Consider the following 23721-nt stretch of genomic DNA (forward strand, 5'->3'; position numbering starts at 1 on the left):
AGCCTTGCGTTATTGTGGAACCTGCTTCCAATATTTCCAAAGGGTGTGCTGTGAAGAATGCCATATCAAAGTCATATTTTTCTGATGGTAGAACCTTCACACCTGCTAACCATTCCTTCCATAGGATGAATGCAGGGAAGGTGCCATTTTTCACACAAAAAAGACTGAAATGATGTGAGACTTATGAACAGGAGGAAGCCTCAAGCCGCAGGGTGATGTGCAGACAGACACATGTTGCTTGTCTTGGGACATTAACAAGTGTGGTCCCTGGCAAGAATCTCTGCTAACCTGAGCTGCAACATTCCAGGGTACTTCAGAATATATACTGGTTTTCCTGCAGTTGTGCATTTAATGAATGTTCCGTGAGTGAAGCACTTCCAGAAGCTCTGCACTACCATGCAGAATTACTGCAGGGGTATGCAGGCAGATTGTTCTTTGAGTACAGTTTGCTAAGGAGTAATTTCTCCCTCTTTATAAATATGTTTCATTGTACCGTTAGCCTGTACATCAAGTTGAACCTTTAAGATAATAACAGATTAAAGAATCCCCAAGTTTTACGTTTTTTCTTCTGTGTGGGACAACCTGCTTGATTGTCACCTTTATGCCGGAGATTAAAATTACAGAGGTTAGTTTAGTTGTCTGCAACTCAGAAAGGAAAAGCCAGGAATGCTGTTAAGAAGACTTTTGTATTTCTACGTGAGGAATTTGTTTTACACATTGATCACCATTGCATTTACTTTTAAGAAAGCTGTGTTTATTTTGTTTATTTGGGGTGGAATAATAGTCTGAAAATTGTCATTTTTGCACGATCCATGTGTGAATTTGCTGACAAGGCAGATAGTTAACTATTTGGCAAAAGCAACTCTTCAGGCAGTGTATGAGAACTGAGTAAGTGAGATACTTTCACTTGGAGCCTCCAATAAGACCTGGGCTTAAAGCTCTGATAATTTAGGTTTTTTAATTAGTATTTTCTTTCTGGGTTTGTTTCAGGTGTATAATTTATCTATTATATTAATTAGTAGTCACAAGACAGCCAATTTTGGAGCTGTTGCTTTTAAAGAGAGAGCTGTTAAGATTTCTGTGCTTAAAATCTCTTTTCTCCTTGTTTCCAGAACTTGTATGTTATTCAGACACTTTTGAGCATTTGAATAATTTTTGTGTTGGTTTAAAAATATTAATATTGTTAGCAAACCATTTTCTTATCATGCTGAGCATATACAGCATATAAATATTTGATGTGTGCTTGTGCTGAAGACATGAGACCATACATGTAAGGGGGTATGTTTTGTTTACTACCAAAACAAAAACCCCCACAAAAATTCACTGTCAAAAGTCTCTACATTGCCAGGCTTCTAGGTACCTGGTTTTGTAAACATACGATTGAACAAGAAAAAGTCAATAATAGTACTAAGTATTTCAGTTTAGTCTGGTCTGAAGATACTTTGTGACTTGCATTGAAATTTTTATACTCATGGAAGGGAATTAAGTAACTGTAAATCTTTGGTACAGAAAATACAACTTGAAGATTTTTCTTTGGTTTTGCAGTGTTCCTGTTCCAGTAGTCAGTCTAGAGAAAATTCCTAACCTAGTGAAGGCAGATGGTGCCAATGTTAAAATGAATTCTGCAACCACTACCACCATCACCTCCTCCTCAGCCTCTTCATCCACCGTACCTGCTCCAACTTTGGTTAAATCTGGTTTGACGTCCAAGTCAGTGCCACCATCACCAGAAAAGATCCTGAATGGGAAAGGAATTATAGCTCCATCAATAGACAAGAAACACCAAAATGGCACTAAAAGCAGTAACAAGCCTTACAAAAGACTTTCAGGTGAGTGATGTTGTAATTCACCTTTAGTCAGTTTTTCTTCATTAATATTTCTATAATTCAGAAATAATGGCATAATAAAATGCTGTATCCTGGTTTTGGTTTGATTTTTTTTTACTGTAAGATGCCAGTTTGCGTATATGAGAATGAAAGCTTTCACACTCTTAGCATGTGTAAAATGTTTTCAAAGTACACATTCTGTTTAGCCTGAAAATAGTGTTTCATGCGTTTCTCAACTGGTCAATAGGCCAGATATAAATTTTTTAAGGAAGTAAATTCATTAAAAAAAAAAGCTGAAAGCTTCCTCCAGCCATTATGTAATTTGGGTCTGTTTATAACAAGACCATGTTTCTTTGTTGGGTGACTTTAGTGTAGATGTGATCAAGTTGAACAGTTGAGGTTTAAGATTACCCACCAAGTCAGGATTTTTTGAAGAATCTTCTTTCTTGGTTTTAAATACTAGAAAGTTCTGTGAACATATGGGATGTGCTGGGGAAGTTTTAGAAGTCATAATTCCCTTCCATTCCTCTCTCCCTGCAATTCGCATGAATGAAGACATTTGTAGCATGAGGATCTCGGACCTTTCTCAGGAAGACAGGACAGTGGGCTTGAAGGAGCAATTCTAGATGTGGGAATTCCCTGGAGAGCCTGAGGCAGGGCAGTATGGAGGGTGTAGGTTCCAAAGCACAGAAGGCCCCATCATGGGAGGGCAGAGGTTCAGTTAGAAAAGTTGCCATCCATTTGAAGGAAGAATTCTTTTCTGTGGAGTTCTCTGGGGTGACCCATGGCAGCTGTTGAGCAGTGAGTAGAGAGTGTGTCCCCTAAAGCTGAAAACATATTTTTGTTCTGAATGGAAGGAAACAAAGTGTTTTGAGGGACTGGGGTTTTTTTTGTTTTTATTTTTAAAGCAAAAGTAACTGACTCGAGTTTACGGTTTCAGAAGCTGTGCAGGGTCTATTCATCAGCTGGCAGTGCTTTGTGATTTGGGCAGGAACTTCTTGTGTGTACTGAAAGGCTAATTTTGCTAATGGCAGCATGATCCGCATTAGATCGTCAGTTTGGCAGAAAGTTAGTTCACATGATTTCTAAATGTGCACTAGTTACGAACCAAGTATAAGTTGTACAAGATAAATGCTTTCCTTTCCAGTTAATGAGTGTGCCCTATTTTTCACTGAATATCAGGTTTATTTTTTTTTCATTTTCTCAAATTTGGCAGTTAGCCTGTTGTACTGCTACCTTGGCTTGATTCCAGACCAGTGCGGAGTGTTTGCTCGGACTGTGTGGGGTATGGAACAAAGCCATTGCCTTAAAGGATCCAGTACACTGATTGCTTTCTTAACTAGTTAAAGGTGGCATCTAAGAAAGCAGAATCATTGGTCATTATAACATTCCATGAAACAAAAAAATATTAAGAGGAAGTAGCTGATTTTAGGCTTTTAAACTACACATTTCTCTTGCCAAGATTCACTTAGTTATTCTAATAAGAACTCTATATTTTGCAGTTAAAATACTTGTTTGTTTTTTACCTGTTATTTTCTTTAATGGTTTAGATGCCTAATTTAGCTAAAAAAAAAATATCTGAATTCCTACCCAGGCAATTGAATCTGATACTTTTTGAGACATTTGCTTTTGTAATGTCACCACATACAACCGCAGGGCTGTACATGATACTCGTACCTTTTTTTTGTACAAGTGCTTGCTGAAATATATTCATAAAGGAGAATCATTTCTGTAGGACCTTCCTTCAGCTTGCTTTTTCTGTGGAGGTGTCTCCATCATTGTTGTGTCTAAGTTGCCGCTTGCAGTGTCTTCTAGGCTAGGGAACATTTCACTGGTGGGAATCTCCAAACAAGGCTGAGACTCTGCACAAGACTGAGCCCTCCGGTGGGCATTGGTTTACTTTTATATGGTAAACAAATTCACAGAACTGATACTTTCTTTTTAAGTAATTACCAGATTCAGAATCCATTCCATCTTGCCTCTACTGCCTCATGAATTGCTGTAGCAATGCAATAATGTAGCAATGATACAAACAGAACTGAGGGCCCTGCAGATGAATGGCCTGTAGCTGGTGTCACTATGATGGATTCCTCTCCATTATTGCACAGAACTGTGCAAGGGCTGAGAAAAAGATCTTGGAAGGCCAATGAGGTTATTATTTTAGATATCCCATAAATTTAATTCATTTCACATTAAAAGAATTGGATGGTGGGTAGGGAATTCAGAATTCCCTTGGTCAGCTGCTGCGGAACTGTGCAGCTGTGAATTTTCCAAGCTCCTTAATAGTTCTGGCCAGTTTACATCTGTTTCCTTTCCTTTTTAGCAATCTCCCCTCTCTCTCATACAATTTCCCTGACTGTGGATTACGTTTGAATTTTTTTTTTCTTTGCTGAGAGCTGGTGGTTGTTTGGGTGATGAATGAACCTGCCCTCTTTTCAGGAGCACTGTCCTTGGTTAGAGAGAGGAAACAGCTTGTGGAACCACAAAAGACAGTCTGTACCTGCGCAGCATAAGGGGATCAGTGTTCCCTAGTAGCAAACCACCCCCAATTTATTTATTTTTTTCCTAAATCTTCCTTAGTTCTTGTTCTCTTTGGGCTGAACTTAAAGAATGCAGATGCCCGCTTTACACCAAGAATATCCATTGTGTTGCAAACAGGAGCTTGAGACAATTCAGTTCTGGCCCTTCCTCTTCTTTCAGTGAGGTTATAATGAATGCTCTTTGCTCCATCCACCAAACATGAAGAAATTGAGTCCATTCTGGAGAAACAGCTTCCTCAAGCTGTGCCTGTGCATAGGAGTCCAGGGGTTCTCACGCTACACATCTAATACAGAGGTTCTCAGAAGCTGCATTTCATTATTGATAAGAAGGTGATAATCTTCATTTAATGTGTTGCCCAAACCAGGCACATCTGTCTGGCAATTAGATGTTCATGATTTCCCTGGAACAGCCACACGTGGTTTCCAGTTTGTTCAGTATTTTCTGTTTCTCAGGGAAACGATGTTGGTTGGTTGGTTGGTCGAGGGAGGAAGCTTTTATTTTTTCTGACTATAATTCATTCTATTGATTTTACCTCTATATAGTTTCCTAAAATCTGGTCCTGCAAGTCTGTCATGGCTGGGACAGGCTTACTGACAAGGAGCAATCTGGATGCTCCCGAACAGAGCACTTTTGAATTGTGTTTCCTTGTTGGTACAAAATAGCCCTTGCCTGGTGACTTTCAGAACACGTTCCATAGCCTTATGATTACCATCAGGATTTTTCATTTGAAGGCACATTAGTCCATGTAGTCCATCTGGTGTTTAGTTTGAGTGGAAGCTTTTTAGGTGGGTGATTCAGGAAACTGATAGGAATATAAAAAAAAAAAAAAAGAGAGAGAGAGAGAGCGCATAATTAAGTCCTTTAGTTAATGAACATGCATTTTAATCCATTAACTAGAAAAAAATGTTTATCAAATTCTGTCATACACAGCTACTTTTCTGTTTCTGTTGTGGTGTAAAGGCCACAGAAGTGACAACCGCTTGTCACAGATTTCAGTCCCTTTGTAGATTTCACCAAAAAAAAACCAGTGCCAACTGTTTTTTCCAAGCTCACTTTTTTGTATGTCTCTGGTAGTAGGTTGATGTTTGTATTCTAATTTTAAGTCCATATAGTAGACTTCACAAAACTGCCAGTAACTGATTTCTGGATGACAGTTGCAGTCCAACGTAGGCTGCTTGGCCTCGCGTTTCTTCCAGCTGTTCTGCTGGCTGTGATGCTGTCATAACATTGTAACATAGCTGTGAATTGCTGTCTTCATCTTAGCTCTGATTTGTTTGTTTGTTAAAGAATTTTCAGATCCTCAGATCAGATGTTAAATACATTTGAGTACGGAATGCTTATTATATCTGAATACAACACTAATATATAGTTAAAATAGGCTTAGGCAAATAGTTTATATTGCACAAACAAAAGCAAACCAGTCTGCCAATTAAAACATATGATGAATGGTAGATTTTTTTGGTCTGTAGTTTCGTTACAACCCTATAGTGCAAACCCAAAAGCTGTGTTGACTTAACCTAAAGGAGGTGATGCTATCTGTGGTATATAAATACTAAAAAATTAATGAAAATGAAATATGCAAATACTGCATATTAAATATTAATGCACTTTTAACGTTAATCAGGAGTAGAACTCATGTAAATGTCTTCTTTTCGTATCTCTTTAGACTTGAAACTCCATGCCTCCCTTCACTTAGGGAAATCAGAATTTACATACATGTTATTTTTACACAGATTTAGGGGACAGATTTAGATAAACTTTGTTTTTAAAATGCCACTGATAATCTTGCATTTACTTTTGAGACACTATGGGCTGTTTTTCTGAATTTGAGTAAGTCAAAGAAACGTTCTTCAAACCACTAGTGATATTTAGTCTGTATGTGTCTTAGCCAAACTCAGAAGCTAGGGTTGCAGATGCTGAATTTCACAGCCTCAGAGGCAGCAGCATTAGAGAGGGAATTGAACACGCCAGTATTTGGCTTGGTCCTGTGTTTGGGCCACTCTGGTCACAGCTCTGTAAGCAGACTTATTTCCATGAAGTCTGTCTGAAATCCTGCTCTAAATAGTTTGAAACGTCTAAGGACAAAAATAATGCACAATCCTGAGTGATGCACTATTTTGGGGTGCTGATTTGGGGAACAGTGGGTTCAGGTTGAGCCTGGTTGAATCACGTACTATTTGGCAAAAATTATAGGTACTCTGAAATTTCTCTAATGTATTTTTTTCTCCTTTTTCTCCCCACCCCTCCCCACCCCCCATCAAACAGAAAGAGAATTTGACCCAAATAAACACTGTGGAGTACTGGATCCTGAAACAAAGAAACCTTGCACAAGATCACTCACCTGCAAGGTACTTTTCTTAGAAGATAAAATATCAGATGCTTTGTTATAGTTTAAATCCTACCACGGTAGTTTGAGAGGTCATACCTGCTCCTGTCTTACAGACAATGGGTATGGTATTCAGACGCTGTCTTCAGGTAATTCCTTTGAGAAATTCAGTTTCTTTGAATCAGAGCATCTGCATTATTCCACTGATATTTCTAAAAAGATGTATTTTTTTCTTGTCATTTTGTTATGCAAAAAGCATTAATGTTTCATGTAGAAGCACAAGTGTTACTTAAAATGCACCTTTTTTTGGTTCGTATATGCAACACTGTTGAAGTATAGTCAGTTTTTAGGAGAATAATTAATACGTTTTTGGTATAATAAATTACTTGGAGGCTGCCCTTGTGATAGTAGTAAGTCTCGTGTCAAAAAGTAGCAGCAACATAAGACATTTATAATGAACATTTATATGTGTATGTGCTGCTTGTCAGTAGAGATGATCAGTTAAATTTGCTTTAAACTGTACTCGCATTTTTCAATCCAAGGAAATCAGTTTTTCATTGGAAGTTAAGAGCTACAATGATGTTATTTCTTAATATTTTAAAATTCTTGGAATTCTGTTTTCTGTTCTGAAAAGGTAAGTCAATAGACTCTATTAGATAAAAACTGTTGCAAAAGTAATTTTAATGTTGGCATTTCTTAAAGAGTGATTTCATAAATTATCAAAGATAACGTGGAAAAGCACCTTTATTTCCGTAACTGTGGCTAAAGTTGTTTGAAGTAGATTTGATCTGTTAGAGTTTTGGTGTATCAGAAGAATAGAAGACTCATGAACAATGTCATGCACACACAAATGCTTTTTAACCACCCTATTTTTAGACTCATTCACTTAATCATCGACGAGCAGTTCCAGGCCGTAAAAAACAGTTTGACATCCTTCTAGCTGAACACAAAGCTCGATCCAGGGAAAAAGAAGTTGCAAAAGACAAAGAGCATCCACCATCTGTAAGGGAAAGCTATCAGAGCCAGCCCACACCAGCACAAGACTCTCTGTCAGGATCTTCAGTGAACTCTGGGCAAGAATCTAAAGTAACATCTCCTGCAAAATCTAGACCACCAAATTCTGTACTTCCCAGGTAAACAGTTCTCCAGTGTGGAATGTTGCACTCTGAAGGTGCTGTAAGAAATGTCATAGTCTTTCATACAGCTTGTTGTATAAGCATTTAGTATTTCTTTAGGCTATTGCATGTTAGAACATATTCTGATAAGAGTTTCTCTTAGCAGCAGAAGATAGAATACTGTTACATTAACCTAAATCTGACCATGGCAGCCTGTAATCTGGTTGGGAATGAGGTGAGGAGTCATGTCCACCTTCTGATTGGAATCTCAGACTAACTGTATTTTTTTATTTATTTTTTTTTCTGAAATTGCCAGAAATAATTAGGAAAGTTTACATTTTAATTACTCTGATACTTTTGGAAATAAGAGTCTGTTTACATTAATCAGGGCCGGTACCAGTGGTGAAGTTCTTAACATTTATGTAGAATTTTTCTCTGCAAATACTTCCCCAGTTGCATCAGTGGAATGGCTTGGAAAAAAGCAGTATTTTTTCTTAAAACTGTTGATCTGAAACTGTCCATAGCATGTCTTTTCTCATTTTGAAGATTTTTCTTGTAAAGGGCAAAAACAGTCTTCAGAAAAAGAATGTAAACTTCTAAATACATCCCTTCAGAAAAACGGATGATGTATTGGAGCTACTGAATTCTACTTGTCCTCTAGTAAACTTACCATATATTTTGTTCTGTTGACTGGGATTTATTTTTTTTTTCTTTACTAGTTTTGGCTGGAGTAGGTAGAGATAAAATAGTAAAATAGTTTTGTTTTTATTTATTTTGCTTGTTATTTAGTTTCTTTGCAGAAGCCTTGATCAGAATTGGGTGCCCATTCTGGGGCTTTTGTTCTAAGATAGTCCCTATTTCAAATAGAGGTTTTTGTGTGTGCTATCTCAAGTCTCACAGAGACAGCCATTTCCAATGTTTTCTCTGTGTTCATCAAGCCGTAATGAAATTTTATTCATGCAGTGTCAGAGGTGGGTCTTACAGGGTTTGAGTGAAAGGACAATGAAATAAACTGGTGAGAAACCTGCATGTTTCATGTAAAAGGACTGACCTTACACAGTCCGTGCACAGAGGGACAGGCAGGCATTGTTCTTAGCAGGCCTTACAGTCCAAGAAACAAAACTGAGATGCAGTTCAGCAAAGGTACAGGAGAAGGAGGATTTTAGCAGTCATGTGTTATGTTGGTACAATCTACACTTCTGTTTCTGCTGCAGAGCCTCTGTTCTGTCCTCCTGTGTGTTTTTGCAAGCAGCTGTGCCAGAGGAAAGCCTCTCTACCTCTCTGCTGGGCGCCAGCAGGCCTGCAGCTCTGCTGCTGGAAGAGGTTACGTGAGTGCTCCCTGCTCTGCTGGGGGAAAGCTTGCTGGCTTCACTGAAGGTGACTTGGCTTGACCTGGCTGACTTTTCCTGAAGGCTGAGGAGCACTCACACAATCTATCCCTTGCAGCAGCAACTGCAGCAGTTATTTCTAGCTGACAGCCGTTGTTGAGCAATCCCTGCTCAGTTCAGAAGAGGGCATCTGTCCACAGTCTTAGTGACTGGGGTGTCCTGATAGCATGAATTCATGAAATTGACCAATAGCTGAAGACCCTCTTCAGTGCAGACATCTCCTTCAACCTTAGAGATTGCCACATTCATACTTGGTTGTACAGACTGTAATTGAGAATCATTTTCACCCCCACTTGTAATCTGGTTTATTTCCAAGCTGCTTTTGAAAGTCAAGGCACCATTGTGCCCTGTGGTGCACAGGCTTTCTCACTTTGTTCTACTGGATTTTAGACAAAGGTAAAGAAAATCTACGTGCTCTAAGAGGTCCTACCAGTTATTAATCTAGCTTTAGAGGGTGTCAGCTAAACACTGAAAAACTAATTTCAGTAGTATTTTTGTATGAAATAGAAATTCATAATTGGACCCTTGGAATCAATCAAGAAGCAGAGTAATGGTGCTAAGTAAGAAAATTACACACGTCTGGTTTTTGTTTCCATTTTTTAATGTAATTTCCCTCTCTCGAGATCTTAACCTCATGGCAAACTTTAACTCTCAGACAATAGAAAGGTGCTTCTGCTAACATTAACTGGATGATAACCCACAATCTATTTCTGACAAGACCAAATGTCAGCTATTCTGTACAGTAGCATCCTCCTTTATATGAATATTTCTGGTGTAATTTGCTTTGATGCTTGACCCCAGCAGGTTAGGTTTGCAGAGCCTTTGAACACTGATGATTTAAATGTGTATTCTCCTTCTAGACCATCATCTGCAAATAGCATAAACAGCAACAGTTCTTCAAACCACAGTGGGTATGTACCAGAACTGCCACTGCCTTCCATGGGAGGAGATTTAACAAGCAGATTGTCCAGTGATGAAGGAGAAGTGGATGGAGCTGAAGAATCTGAGAAATTAGACTGTCATTTTTCTGGACACCATCCCAGACCTCTTGGGGTATGTGTCTGTCTCTGCCATGCCTTGCAGCTATTCTTATGTAATTAGATGAGGGAGAAAAAAGAAGCAATTTAGTAAATACAGAAGGAATGAGGACCTTACATCCTGAAAACTGTATTCTAAAGAAAACAAATGCACTTGACAGAAAAAGGTATGGATGAGGTAAGGTAAGACGACAAGGCTGGTCAGTGCATGTGACAAACATTGCTGGGATGCAGGACAGGATGAGCAGTAGAAAATCAGAAGTTCTATTTTAGGTTTTTCTCTCAGTAGATGGCAAGTTGGGTGTAATTCTGCTGAACTGAGAAAAGTTGCATTGTTCTAAATGTGACATAAACAGGTAAACTCTTTGTTATCATAGTTTTTACAAAACTGTACCTTGCAATTGGTTATAGTTCTGAAAATCATGGTGGCAAAGGGTTATTATAGTGCTTTGCTGGTTTTTGTAGTCTGGTTTGGAGCAGTAATTAAATATCCTTTATGTGAGTGTATGTGGACTTAGAAGCTATTGCTTCATTCATCTAAAAATGGAAAGTCTAGAGCACAGCCTAGCCCATCTGCTCTGGTGGTGGCATAAGTATGTGCTTCTCTGGCACTGTTTTTGTCTTTCTCCCATGTTAGTCAGAAATCTCATTGTAAGTAGTAAGAGCTGCCTTGTGGCATTATCTCTGCAGTATGAATCTGTTTACACTGCACAAGCCAAGAAGGAATGGGAGAACTCTTGAACCTCCAAGGAGTTAGTTCTCATAAAAGTTTAGCCAAGGAATAAAATTAATGAAGACTTTACTTATGTGTTTTTCATGTGATTTGCAAAATAAACCCAACAGTGTGGTAGCTGTAGCATTGTCTATATTCCCTAGGGCAAAGGAGAGCTTGTTACTGTCAGACACGAGGAAAAAGTATGAGCTGAACATAAAATGACTGTCAGATGAAATTCTGTATTTGGTTCTTCCACAGAAAGTAAGAGTTAATGTAGTCTATAGAATGCTATAATATGCAGTAACCTCCTGCTTCCTTGGTATTCTTGTGTTTTACTTCATTTTTGCTGGCTGTTTCTTTATGAATTAAAAATGGAAGGCTTATTGCATGTATGTCCCCACAATTATAAAAAAAAATCTAAATTCAGGCATCATCAGTGAGGCATAGCTGTCAATAGTTATTTTGGTTTAGGATCCTAGTTCTGTTTCAAGCCAAATCCCACTGACTCATCTGTTTGTTGAAATCCAAGCATCTCTCAACTGAATCAGTTACTGATAGTGCAACTGTTCTGAGTCCCTACCAATGTGAAGTCAGAAAGGGTGGTGTAAATCACCTGCAGCACAGTTCATGCTAACTTGCTAAATTTCATATTGAAGTGGACTTTTTTCCTTACATAGTCCCTCCCCACCTAGGTGGGAGTAACAGAGAGCTTCTTAAACTACCTCTTAGTGGTAACTGATCTGGGATAGTAGGAGGTTAGACTAGTTGGTCAACTTAGGTGCTGGTTTTAATTAATCTCTTCAACTTTGTTGTGTGACAGACTTAAGATAAACAGTTAGAGTCACCACTTGCTGTCCATTAAGCTGAAAAGTACTTTAAACTGATGCTTTTCTGCTGCATCAGTAGCTTCTGCTCTCAGTCAGAACTTGTGTGACTTGATCCCTGCATGATGCAGAATTGTCTTGTTTTCTGAAGATGATTTATGACAGGTTTCTCTCCCACAAACAGGCGTGGTGGCAGTTCTCCACGTATTGTGAGATCAGTAAGACTGAACTGAAGAAAGGGTAGATTCCTGATCATGCCATTTCAGTGTAGTAGGACTTGGCAGGAAGTTCTCCAGAGGAAGCAGTGCAAATACTCCTGAGCTCTGCAGAATTCTCAAAATATTTGCTACTCCTCTAGATGCTTTTCATACACTGTGAAGAGTGTATCCAATGCTCTGTTGTAGTGCAGGTACCATGGATGATAATTTATTTTTTTTAATGAAATATCACTGGGTTTTTTGTGAATTAAATTCATACTAAAGATGCTCCCATTGCACCTTTTTCCTCTTCAGTTATATTTTTATTCCTGCTACACAATTGTGAGATTCACTGGGCACAGAACAGTGTAAATGTCTTTCTGAGGCAGTAAGGGTGTTATTAGCCAGAATTGCTTCCTTAACAGTACCTCAGCATTTATGTTTTTTCCCATGTCACACAGTAAACTGACTTGTTAGTGAACTGTGAAGTGTACTTGACACTAAGCTGAAACATTATGGACACATTTCATATATCATGCAAAAAGTATTGATGCTGTAGACAGTGAAAAACACCTTTTTAAAGGTGCTTTACATGCATGATACAAATTACAAAGGTGTTGCTGTATCTCTAAGGGCTAATTGTTTTATAATGTAGAAATATTCATAAATAAACAATGTTGCAATATCTTTTCTTTCAGTTTTGTTCCTATGGTAGTCGCTTAATGGGAAGAGGGTACTATGTCTTTGACAGAAGATGGGACCATTTTCGATTCGCACTAAACTCCATGGTAGAAAAACACTTGAACTCACAGATGTGGAAGTAAGTGAGATTTCTACACTTGGTCGTTAGTTTAACAATTTTAATTCTGTAAAACATCTAAGTGAAACACTCCATGGGAAGCGTTTGTAAAACCTCTGTATTGAGACATTGCAGTCATACAAGTACAAATGTTCTCTGTTAAGGAATTGCAGCACAACACAACAATCTCCTACTCCCATGTAAATTTCTGTCAGATTTAGGACTTTTTTTTAATCCCTCTGAAACTAGGGAGGAGCAATTCAGTGGTGGTTCTGTTAACATTACTTGAAAGCACTAAAGCTTGGTGTTTTCTGAGTTTGGAGGTATATTTTGATATCATATCATTTTAGATTTTGCCTAGATTTTGTAGCCGTATCATGCACCCAAGTCACCCATTCAGGCTTTGCTCCATAAGACTGGTAAGATAAGGAACTCAGTACACACACATTTGCCTATGTGTAAGATGGAACATCATAGTTTTTTTAGTCCATGGTGCCCTCACTGGCTTTGAGGTCTAAATATTTTTATTATTATTCACTATTGAAGCACCAGTATATTGCAAATTCAGGTTCCAAGCACTATAAGCTTTAGCTACACAGATACATTAAAAAAGACTGCACTTCTGAAAAAGCTGCTGATTCTTCAAAAAATACATATATTTGAAAAGCTCATGGCATCTGCAGATAAGATTTTTTTTTCTTTTCCGGGGTATTCTGCTACAGAATATGCATTCTTCTTCCAATGTAATGACACTAAAGTGCAGTGTTTCATGTCACTGTTTATTATCAGGACTGTGTTATATTCATTGGATGCCAGCCATTAGATAAACAAGGTTTGATTTTTATTTAAATATATTTTTTAAACACTAAAGCTTGGCTTGTCTGACTAACCTGGTAACTTGATGATAACAGTGCTACTGTGCTGGGAGACATAGTTTGGAAATGGTTGGGTTTGCTGTAAAAGGGCCAGTTTCATGTCTGTTTAGAAGACAGATCATGCAAAAGGTTCCTCTCTCCTACTTCATAAATGTGGCTGTTAACTAGTGTCAGTCGCCTTCCACAAATAAAACTCATTTGATTTCCTTAGAAAGGAAGATTAAAACTTGTTATCTGTTGATTCTGTCAGGAGAAAAGATACTCAGGCACCTGAGAAAATGTGTCACTAGTACCACTACTATCACAAAAAAAACAAAAATAAGCTCCACAGTAGTTATATGATACAATAAATAAACAGGCTCATCCTGCTCCCACTAAATCCAATTGTGAATGTTTTCCCAAATTCTAGCTGTCTATGTAATGTCTAATATTTTAATGACTTCCATCCATACTTACTTGTCTGTATAACACAGGAAGCTCACAGTGCTTAACCCCTATCATATCTTCTACTGTCCTCAACCCCCCTCTGGACTGATCTTTTCCTGTCTTCCCCAAGTAGGGGTTCCTGTAAAGCTGTTACTTTATACCCAGTGCTAGTGCAGCACTGTAGCAGTGGCTAAAAGGTCCAGGGATGCAAGGCTATGTTTTGAGAATGATAATGACATTTACAAAATACTTTCTATCCCTGCTTCTCAAAGTACTTTACAAAGGTGGGTGAGAATTTCGGCCCTTCTTTAAAAATAAACTGAGGAGCAGATCTGAGAAGCAGCTGTGTTGGCTTAACAAGTCACAGGCAGTGGGACTTCCACGTTTCTGGCTGTATGTAATCCCTTATGTCCTTGTGCCATAAGCAGTGTTCTCTGGCAGGCTCCATAGGAAGAATACTGGGAGAGAACACTTGTAATTACGATTTGATTTGTGATAAAACAGCACACCCAGTGCTGCTCTTTTATCATACTTCTTTGAGGGCAAGAGTAAGCCTTTAAAAACTGAGAAGGTATGAGTAGTGAGTATAACAAGGGCAGAGTTATGGTGATGCACAGGTTCTTAACAAAGAGAAATAGGATTAAACTATGAATTAAATTTTAGTCTAAATAATGAGAAAAGCTCACATTATAATTTTCCAAGACACAGTATGAAAGTCTGGTTCCTTGTTAACATGAGACTAGATAAAATAATTGAAGAAGGTGGCTGAAAAGAATGTTAATACATTCTACTAATTTCACAAGCAATATTATTGAAATTTATTCTCAGAACAATATTCAACTAGTTCTAAAGCTTATCTAAAAGGCATTGTTTAATATTTTGTCAATTTTTCAATGTCAGTGAAATTAATCAATAATTTACCTGGTTAATCCCATCTAACCAGCTCTCAAATGAGCTGCTGGGAATAGCCCTGCATTGGGAAAGGGATGAGCTTTTCTCCTTTTGCTCTTTTAAGTTCAGTCATTAAGTGCTTCACAAACCCCCAGTCTGGCTAATTTACCAGCCTCATCAAATCTAACCTGTGTGTTTAGGTTGATACTGAAACTGTTTCACAACTTGAACTTTCAGGCAAAACATATGTAATAAATGAAACATTTTGACTAGAACATTTTTTGCTTGGTAAAATAGAAGAGGAAGAAAGGAAAATTAAATTTGTAATAAAGTTATTAAATTGTTACACTATGCACTTAATTGCTGCCTGGGGCACTTGTGCTGAAGTGGAGCTCAGTTCTGTTTTGACTTGAGTTACACAGTGCAGGGCTCATGTGCCATGACACAATTTTATAGGGAGAATGATGCTGCCTAGTTCTTCATCTCATCACCTTGGGTTAGGTCTCTTCTGCCTTCACAGGTTTGATGTGCCTCACTTCAAAATTATTTTTTAGGAAAATAAACCTTGTGATGCAACTTTCCCAAATCTTTACAATATTAAAGCACACGTGTTTCGGGTTTTGTTCTTTGTATTAATTCGCAAAGAATCTCACAGTGGAATTGCAAGTTTAAAAAGGAGGGGAGAAAATCAGAAGTAAAAGCCTTTCTAAGCTGTTGTAGAATGCAGAGCTGATTTCAATCTGTGAATATTAAAATGTATGTCACTGGTAGGAAAAAGAATGTACTAAGTTTCAAAAGTTCAAAAGTTTTACTTTTTGAATAAGGCAGTACTTTGCAGAAGTCATTTCCTATTTGCATTGTTAGGATGGAATTTCTATGTATCTTCTATTTTTTTTTCCTTCTCTATTTAGGAAAATTCCTCCTGCGGCAGATAGTCCCATGCCTTCTCCAGCTGCACATGTCTCCACTCCTTTTTCAGCATCAGTCTTGCAGCCTTTCAGCAACCCCAGTGCAGTGTATCTTCCTTCAACACCGATCAGTTCAAGAATCACTTCTTCTTCTTACATCATGACATCAGCCATGTTATCAAATGCAGCCTTTGTGACAACGTCAGATACAAATTCCATCATGTCACACACTACAGCTTTTCCTCATGGGGCTGCAAGCCTAAGCATCATGGACTCAACTTTTAAGGCACCATCAGCTGTGTCACCAGTGCCAGCAGTCATCCCTTCCCCGTCCCACAAGCCTTCCAAAACAAAAACCAGCAAATCCTCAAAAGTGAAAGACCTGTCATCTCGGAGTGATGAGTCTTCAAGTAACAAAAAGAAGAAGCCGCAGTCGTCCTCATCATCCTCATCATCCTCGTTATCTTTGCAGACATCTTCCTCGTCTTCATTTTCAGGGTCCCACAAAAAGAACTGTGTCCTGAACCCCAGTTCAACTTTGAACTCCTATCAGGCTACATCTTCCTACAACAGCATGTCTGTGCACAATACAAATAATGGAACAAGCCCACTCAGTGCCAAATCGGAGCCCTCAGGACGGACTTCACTATCAAGTAGTTCCACAGACTCAGTGAAACACATGAGCATGGTAGTCAGCAGTATTGACTCTTCTAACCTGTCTGTATCTTCTCTCGTGCACCACTCAGGGGACCACTCCCTGGGAGCACATAATGCAGTGTCTTCTCTACCCCTTTCGTTCGACAAATCAGAAGGAAAAAAACGTAAAAACTCTAGTTCTAGTAGCAAAGCCTGTAAAATCACTAAAATGCCTGGTATGAATAGTGTTCACAGAAAGAGCACTGCCAACCTTATTTCTGCGGTGCCAGATCCTACAAGCAGCTCCATCTCTCGGCAGGTAAGGGACTCTTCCAGTTATTTTTTTGCAGGTCATGTCTGACTTACTTGAAATACTTCATGCATTCTGAAAAGAAAATGCTATGTTTGCTTCAGATTGTTCCTCATCACACAGCTTGCTTTCTAGGTTAATACAGAAACATATTTGTATTTCTTTTGTACCAGTCATAGAAAGACGCTTTGAGAGTTAAAAAAAAATATATATCTACTTTCTTAAAATATTCCTATGAGACTTTTTAATTCAACTAATAAAGTAACCATTTGTGTCCCTGAAAGTAAAACTGAACGTCCAGAATGGATACATAATTTTTTTTAATTATTTTTTAATCTTAATTCTCATCTCTCTGAAATAAATTGTGTCATTAAAACAGGAAGATGAGTCAGCATTTCTGTTTGTTACTTTTCCCAAATTGTTGCTGATTAATTTCTTTAATATTATGCAAGTCTTCTCATTTCTCTCATGTAAAACACTTCCATCTACCACTCCCCTGGGGAGAGTCTGAGAAGCCTGACCTCAGATGCTGTTTCCTGTTTGAAACTGGAAAAATTAAGAAATTAGGACCTTAATCAGATGACCTTTAGTGGACATTTGGTTATCTTTTTTGATGTGCATCTGTTTAGAATATTGAAGCCAGTGCAACAGATAAGGTTCCACACTCTTACTCTACGGTCACTAGCAACAGCCCTTTGACTTCTCTTTCAGTGATGCTAACTAAAGACAAAAGTATGTATGAATTACAATATGGTGGAAAAGCTGCCAACGTGATCTTTATAATGATCATCTATTTCATTCTGCTTTCATGTTCAGTGCTGTGCACTGCACAGAAAACAAAGCTTGGCCCTGGCATCTGGAAGACAAAAACACAGAAAACAAATACCTCAGAAAATCCAGATAAGGTAGCTTAGGAGAATTTTTTTATTTGTGAAACACTCCAGAACAAGGTAAGATCTTGGGCAAGGCAATCTATAGGTAGTAGCAGACAGAAATGGGAGTGGAAGAAGGAAATAAATTCTAGAACCGGTATAGCAGACGAAAGGGAGGTCTCAAAGAATGTTGTCTTTTCTCTCCCATTTCCAGCAGAGGTGGAACTGAGATTATTTGTTTGGCCTTTAAAAATGGGTAGTGGCATTGTCTTTCTATTTTAAGCCTTTTAAATGTGTTTTACAAGCAGAACTAATGTTTAAGTCACTGAAGTCAGTGGAGGATGCTGTAAATTCTTCTTTCTGTGACACATCTGATATTTAAATATATGTGTGTCCAAAAACATTGAATTGTGCTGAGATAAGTGACCTCAAATGGGAAGAAAAAATAAATACAAGTTGCTACTTTGGTACAAACACGGGCAGCAGGAAATGAGGAGTAGTATCATCCTCTTTTCACAGTATGTAGATTGTAACTGTAACTAGTGTGGTTTGAGGAAGTCATACAGATAGATGCAAGAGGTTCTGAGTTCAAATTCTGACACCTTGAGTGATTAAATCTGTTCCTGTGGGACATTCCTGTTGCAATTTGTGATGTATTTCAGCATGTTGCACAGTAATGGAAGTAAATAAACAATAAAGAATCATAGGTCATTTCTGAATATTTCTGAATATGTAATTCGTACTAATATTTTTTCCTTAATTTCTGTATTATTTACTTAAGTAACAGTTTAAATATATGCAATGAGTGTAATGATATACAGATTTTTTAAACATAATATCTTTATATACATGTACAGGTGCAGACACATACATAGGTACACGTGCATATATGTGAGTATATATATATATGTAAAGGCTGGTGACACTTTCCTCTTACACTACTAGTCTCTGGAGCTAGACTGATAATCAAAAATAGGAGGTAAAGTGGAGTTTATTGTATTTCAGATGTCTGGTTGGTAAAGTGGAGTTTATTGTATTTCAGATGTCTGGTTGGCAGCTAATTGTCTTTGTGACAAGAATCCTGAATTGTATGTGGTAACAGACATTTTCTACTGTTTATTTATACTACAAATAAATGAGATTTGTACCCACTTAAGCATACAGGTCAAACACTGTTACATACTTGGTGTGTGAATATTGAAGCTGTGGAGAATACAATACTTGAAATCATTTTCAGCTCTGCTGTTTTGACTTGCTGTGTTCTGGAACTGGAATCACTACAAATTCCACAGAAAATCAGTATTACTTAAAATCTTGCTCCTGTTCCCTGATGTAATAGGGCAAATTAAATTAAGAGAATAAGAACACAGAAAAAAAAAAAGCTCAAGTGACCCGTGAATAGGCCTGGGTTTGTGTGGTGATTGTTGGTTGGTTTTTTTTCCTAATTGAATTCAAGCCTGGCCCCAATAGATAGTAACTGAAAGTGTTAACCACTGACTTTTGAAGTAGGCTTTATTTTTAAAAGAAAAAAACCAAAAAGATACTTGAATCCTGGCCTCACCCGAGTCCCTTTTGAAATGGTGTTCCCATTATTAAAGACCCAACACAACTGGGAATCTATTTTATTTTCACTTGAGTGCTGTAACTGTTCAGTCTGACTTATTTACCCTTCTGTCCTGGAGTGCCGCCTTTCCAGCTCTGAAGGAGGACAGGATGATCAAGCAGCTCGAAGCCACCAGAGTGCTGTGAGCTGCACTGCTCCTTGCTTCATCTTATGCAGAGAGTCAGTCTGTTAGCTGTAGGAGCACGGAAGGAATTAAAGCCTAGAGGTGTAACTTTCCCTCTCTTGGTTCTAGGATCTCAGCCAGTCCATTTCCTAGTGGCTGTTTTCTCATTTAAAGATGGACATATGTTATGGAAGGGGTTTATGAATATTTTAGTGGTGGATGTAGAGAAGAGAAGTTTGCAGGCATGTCATGATGTTCTACATGGCTAGGAAAGGTTTTACAAGGTTGTGTATCTTTAGTCAAGATTTGTATATTGAAGGAAAGCACAGTGCTACCTAGAGAGCAGTTGTGGCATGTGCAGCAGCGGGGTAGGCAGAGGCCTGCCCTTTTAATCTTTGTGCACAATGGGAGCTGCCTTCAGAACTGGCTGTAAATAAAAACTTCAAGCATTTATTCTGGATTGAATGTGAATAAGGAACACTTTGTTTAAACAGTCACTGTGTGACGAAGGGCACTTATGGAGAGGGAGACAAAGGCTACCTTACACTATATATATGTAATGGCAAAATAACTGATGATGTTGCAGAAGGGAGGGAGAAAACTATGATGTTGGTGAAAACCCTGCCAGCCAATGCTACAGTCCTATCTGTTCGGTCCAAAACTTCCAACCACTTTTCTGACTGTTTAGAAGACAGGTCCTTGCTGCTTCTCCATCAAACTATCAAAGTTGATATTAGTTGAAGTCCATTCACCTTGTGAATAACTATTCAGACTCCAGTCACCTGCCATTTGCAGGCAGATGTCCGTGCTTAATTTTTATCAGCCTTGTGACCCCTGGGGAAATGCTCCTGAGACTCAACAGCTGTCTTCCATTTTGTATTGAAACAGAAATATCTACACTATGTTTATGGGTTGTAGCAAAACCTAAGACAGACTGCCTGTGCAGAGTGCTGTCATCTCTCCAGCACTGAAACATGCAGATTCAATGTTGTAGTATTTTAAGGAAGTACTTTTAAAATGTATGTATGTATCTATATATACTATCAAATTGCAGTAAATGCAATTGCAAGTTAAACCTATGGAGTTAGATTCTTCTGGTTATTATTTGCTTTATTGAGCAATAATAAACAAAGATTCTATCTGGAAGAAAATGGAGTAACTTGGGGCATTCTGTGGTGCTTGGCCACTGGCTTTAAACTCCCGAGGAGTGGGGAAGGTCCCCTGGGGAGAAGTCTGTGACCTCGCTGTTTCAGTTGCTGACTGTCTGCACTCACTGACCCCAGTAACTAGAGAAACTAGTATTTTGGACTAGAGAGGTGGGGTTGTACAATCTGTATTCTCCTGGTAATTGTTTCATATGTTGTTTTCTGATTTATAATAGTATTTATATGCCTTTTAAGAGTTTATTTAGAATATACAGGCTCTGAGAGAGAATTATGATTCAACCTGAAGAACTTTCTCTTTTGTAATAGCGAATACCTGTGTTCCAAAGGCAAAGCAATTAGTGCCACTTTTCAGAGGAAAGGGAAGGCCATTACCAGCATCTGCATTAACTGACAACACGCCTCTCACTACTGCTCAATTAATGTCTTTCAGATTGGAAAAAATAGCAGTGTAGCTTTGTCACAATCCAGCCCTTCGAGTACATCAAACCCCGTACACAACAGACAAGTAAGTTGCTTTGAAAAAAGTGTACTTAAGTAGTCTGTAAGCAGTTTTGAAATATTTCATACTGTAAAACCTTAAAATACAGTTTTTCTGTGGATACAATTCTTTATAGTAGTGGTCTTTTGGTGAACCAGTATTAGATTTCTCCTCTCACTTAACTTTTTTTTCAGCAATTTTCCCCTCTGAGATTTATGAATAACAAGTTTTCTGCTTGTATTTCATCACCTGTAGTACACCTCAGGTTGGCTTATGTGCTGCTCACTGGCTTTGGTGATCCAAACTCAGCAGCAGCAGAAACTGCACAGGATCCAGCTAAGGTGATCCTGATCCAGCTAAGTTTTTTTTATCCAACTTCTCCTGCTGAGCAAGATGGCACAGCAAAGTCCCCAGACTGGCATAGCAGGGACAGCATTTAAAAACAGGCCAAAAGTGAGAGCAGCAAAGAGAGGAAAGAAACAGGACAGAGAAGACAGGACACCTGACTATTCAGAGAAACTAATCTGAATGCCTCACTAAGCTAAGTATAATCTGAATTCTTAGACTGCGAGAAATCCTTAGTACTCTCACCATAGCTGTTTATCACACAGATGCCTAGTCAGATAATTATAATAAATTCTGTCACTCAGGTTTTTTGCAAGGATGGGTGCTTCACCTGTGACCCAGCCCTCATCTGTCTGGAGGCCTGACAGGCTAGTTTATTTTTTTAATAGGGCCCCTACTGTTTCTCCCAAGTTGAGTAGTTTATCAGGAATTCATTATTGACATCCTGGGTATGAAAAGGTTTCCCACCTCAGCAAGGTGTAGTTACAAGTAAACAGAGGATTTTTCTGTACAACCAGTCAGTATGATAGAATTATTTTAGGTATTCTGGCTAAATTATGCAGGAGTAGTTATTCCAAATGGCTGTGCTGCTTAGTTTCTGCTGTGCAGACACAGCAAGAGAATAGTAGGCTTGTACTAATGATAACCCAAAACTGTATCCCCATTAAAAATATTGTGAATCACTCATATCTTGAGATGAACTGCCAAACAGTATTTTTTTATTTATTTTTTTTTCTTGGTGCTGAATGCAAAGTAGGAAAAACTACTCTGAAAGGAAAAAAGTGGAAAGTTTCTTCAGAATTCTAGGGACTGGCATTTTGCTCTGTGACACTGTCATCCAGCTGCCAGTAACAAACATGGGATAAAGCTGTTCTGAAGTACAGAAATCTTTATGCTTTAACCTCTGGCACCACTGTTACTATAAAGCACACAATACCCAAGGAGCAGAGCTTGTTGGGATCTGTTGCCTAGGTCCCATAGGGAAAAACTTAACAGCACAAAGCATTAATTTTGTGGCAGCTTTATGTAAACAGAGGCTATTACTGAGCTCTTCATTTGTCTGTTTCTTTAACTTTATCAAAAATAGAAGTACTTGCTTGTTTCAAGCCCCACAGACTCTTTTATTGTTAAAAATATGTTTCAGTCACATTTGGTAGTTGAATGTGGAGCTCAGAATACAAATATAAAAGAAATCAAGATGTATTAAGTTTTATTACACTTTTTTTTTTTAACTGTAACACAGGATTTTAGTACTTGGAACCATGAATAACATTTACCTATCTAATGAATGCTTGTCACTGTCAAAATAAATCTGAGCTGCTTTGTTGACAGCTTTCATCCCCAATCTAGCAACTGAATAGTCTCTAAATAAAATTTTAGTCTTAAACTGTGCTGTAATACTTCTTTATAAAGATGTTATTAATTAGGTAACAATAAGTGGATCTGCAAGCGTTTGCTATGGCAGTAAAGATATTACTGTGGGAACCTGAGCTGTCTTGTTTTTAATATTAGTGCTTTTATAACCATGATGATCAGGGACTCCAAGTGAAGCAAGGTCTGTAGGCAGGGAAAATCTGCTATACTCTGGGGTTTATAGTTGGAAAAATCAGGCAAGTTTTCATGAATACAAGTCAGAACATCAAACTTTCAACAATGCAGTTTGAAGTAGAATTGCAGCTGTCAAGGTGAATTTGCATGTAGAGCAGGTCCTCTGGCCTACCTGGTCAGGAAGGGAGGAGAAGACTCTTGTTTCTCAAGATAAGGGAGACGGGTCCTCAGTTCAACATGGGGTTGAGTGACTGGGTGAGAAGGAGGCACTGGGAAATTGCAGCAGGCTGTACAGCCAGTCTGGTTTGAACCTGTGATCACCTGCTGAGAAAGCCCTGCTGAGGAAGCCCCTTCCCCTCTCACCTTCTGAAGGTGTCCAGTCGGAGCCGAGGACACGTGGCAGTGCTGTCAGTCACCTGCCACCAGCCAGTGACTGGGTGTTTTCCATAAACTGACTTGTGAGATAAAGGTGCCCCGTGGTTGTTTCGATTTCACACAAGTAGTTTTCTTTCAGTCACTTGCTGAAATACACTGTACTCTCAGGTACTCCTGGGGGGACTGGTGGATTGTGAGGGTAACTGTGGTGGCTCTGCTCTCTCTCATTGCATTAAACTCAGCCAGGCTTAACTCAAACAAATTGTTGTCAAATCGTGTTTCATTTGAATGTTGCTGCATCTGTTAGAGACCTGAACAGAGGCTTGTAATCATAGAGGCATGCCTGGTTTTCCAACTATTGTTGCTTTAATTTTTAAAAAAATATTATTTTTCCCT

At 38.4% G+C, this 23721-nt stretch overlaps 1 protein-coding gene across 2 annotated transcripts in view; it reads left to right on the forward strand.

Moving 5' to 3' along the window:
- Positions 1 to 23721, forward strand: part of ATXN7L1 (ataxin 7-like 1) — a 112771-nt gene that overhangs the window by 85869 nt on the left and 3181 nt on the right. For both annotated transcript variants that reach the window (XM_010003842.1, XM_010003843.1), the window contains exons 4-10: positions 1546 to 1829; positions 6633 to 6715; positions 7570 to 7826; positions 10057 to 10249; positions 12668 to 12789; positions 15872 to 16823; positions 21010 to 21084. In XM_010003842.1, the coding sequence (XP_010002144.1) occupies positions 1546 to 1829; positions 6633 to 6715; positions 7570 to 7826; positions 10057 to 10249; positions 12668 to 12789; positions 15872 to 16823; positions 21010 to 21084 (1966 nt within the window). The remainder of the gene's footprint in view (positions 1 to 1545; positions 1830 to 6632; positions 6716 to 7569; positions 7827 to 10056; positions 10250 to 12667; positions 12790 to 15871; positions 16824 to 21009; positions 21085 to 23721) is intronic.

This window comes from Chaetura pelagica, unplaced genomic scaffold, assembly GCF_000747805.2.
Source record: "Chaetura pelagica isolate M959 unplaced genomic scaffold, ChaPel_1.0 scaffold1048, whole genome shotgun sequence".
Taxonomy (NCBI): domain Eukaryota; kingdom Metazoa; phylum Chordata; class Aves; order Apodiformes; family Apodidae; genus Chaetura; species Chaetura pelagica.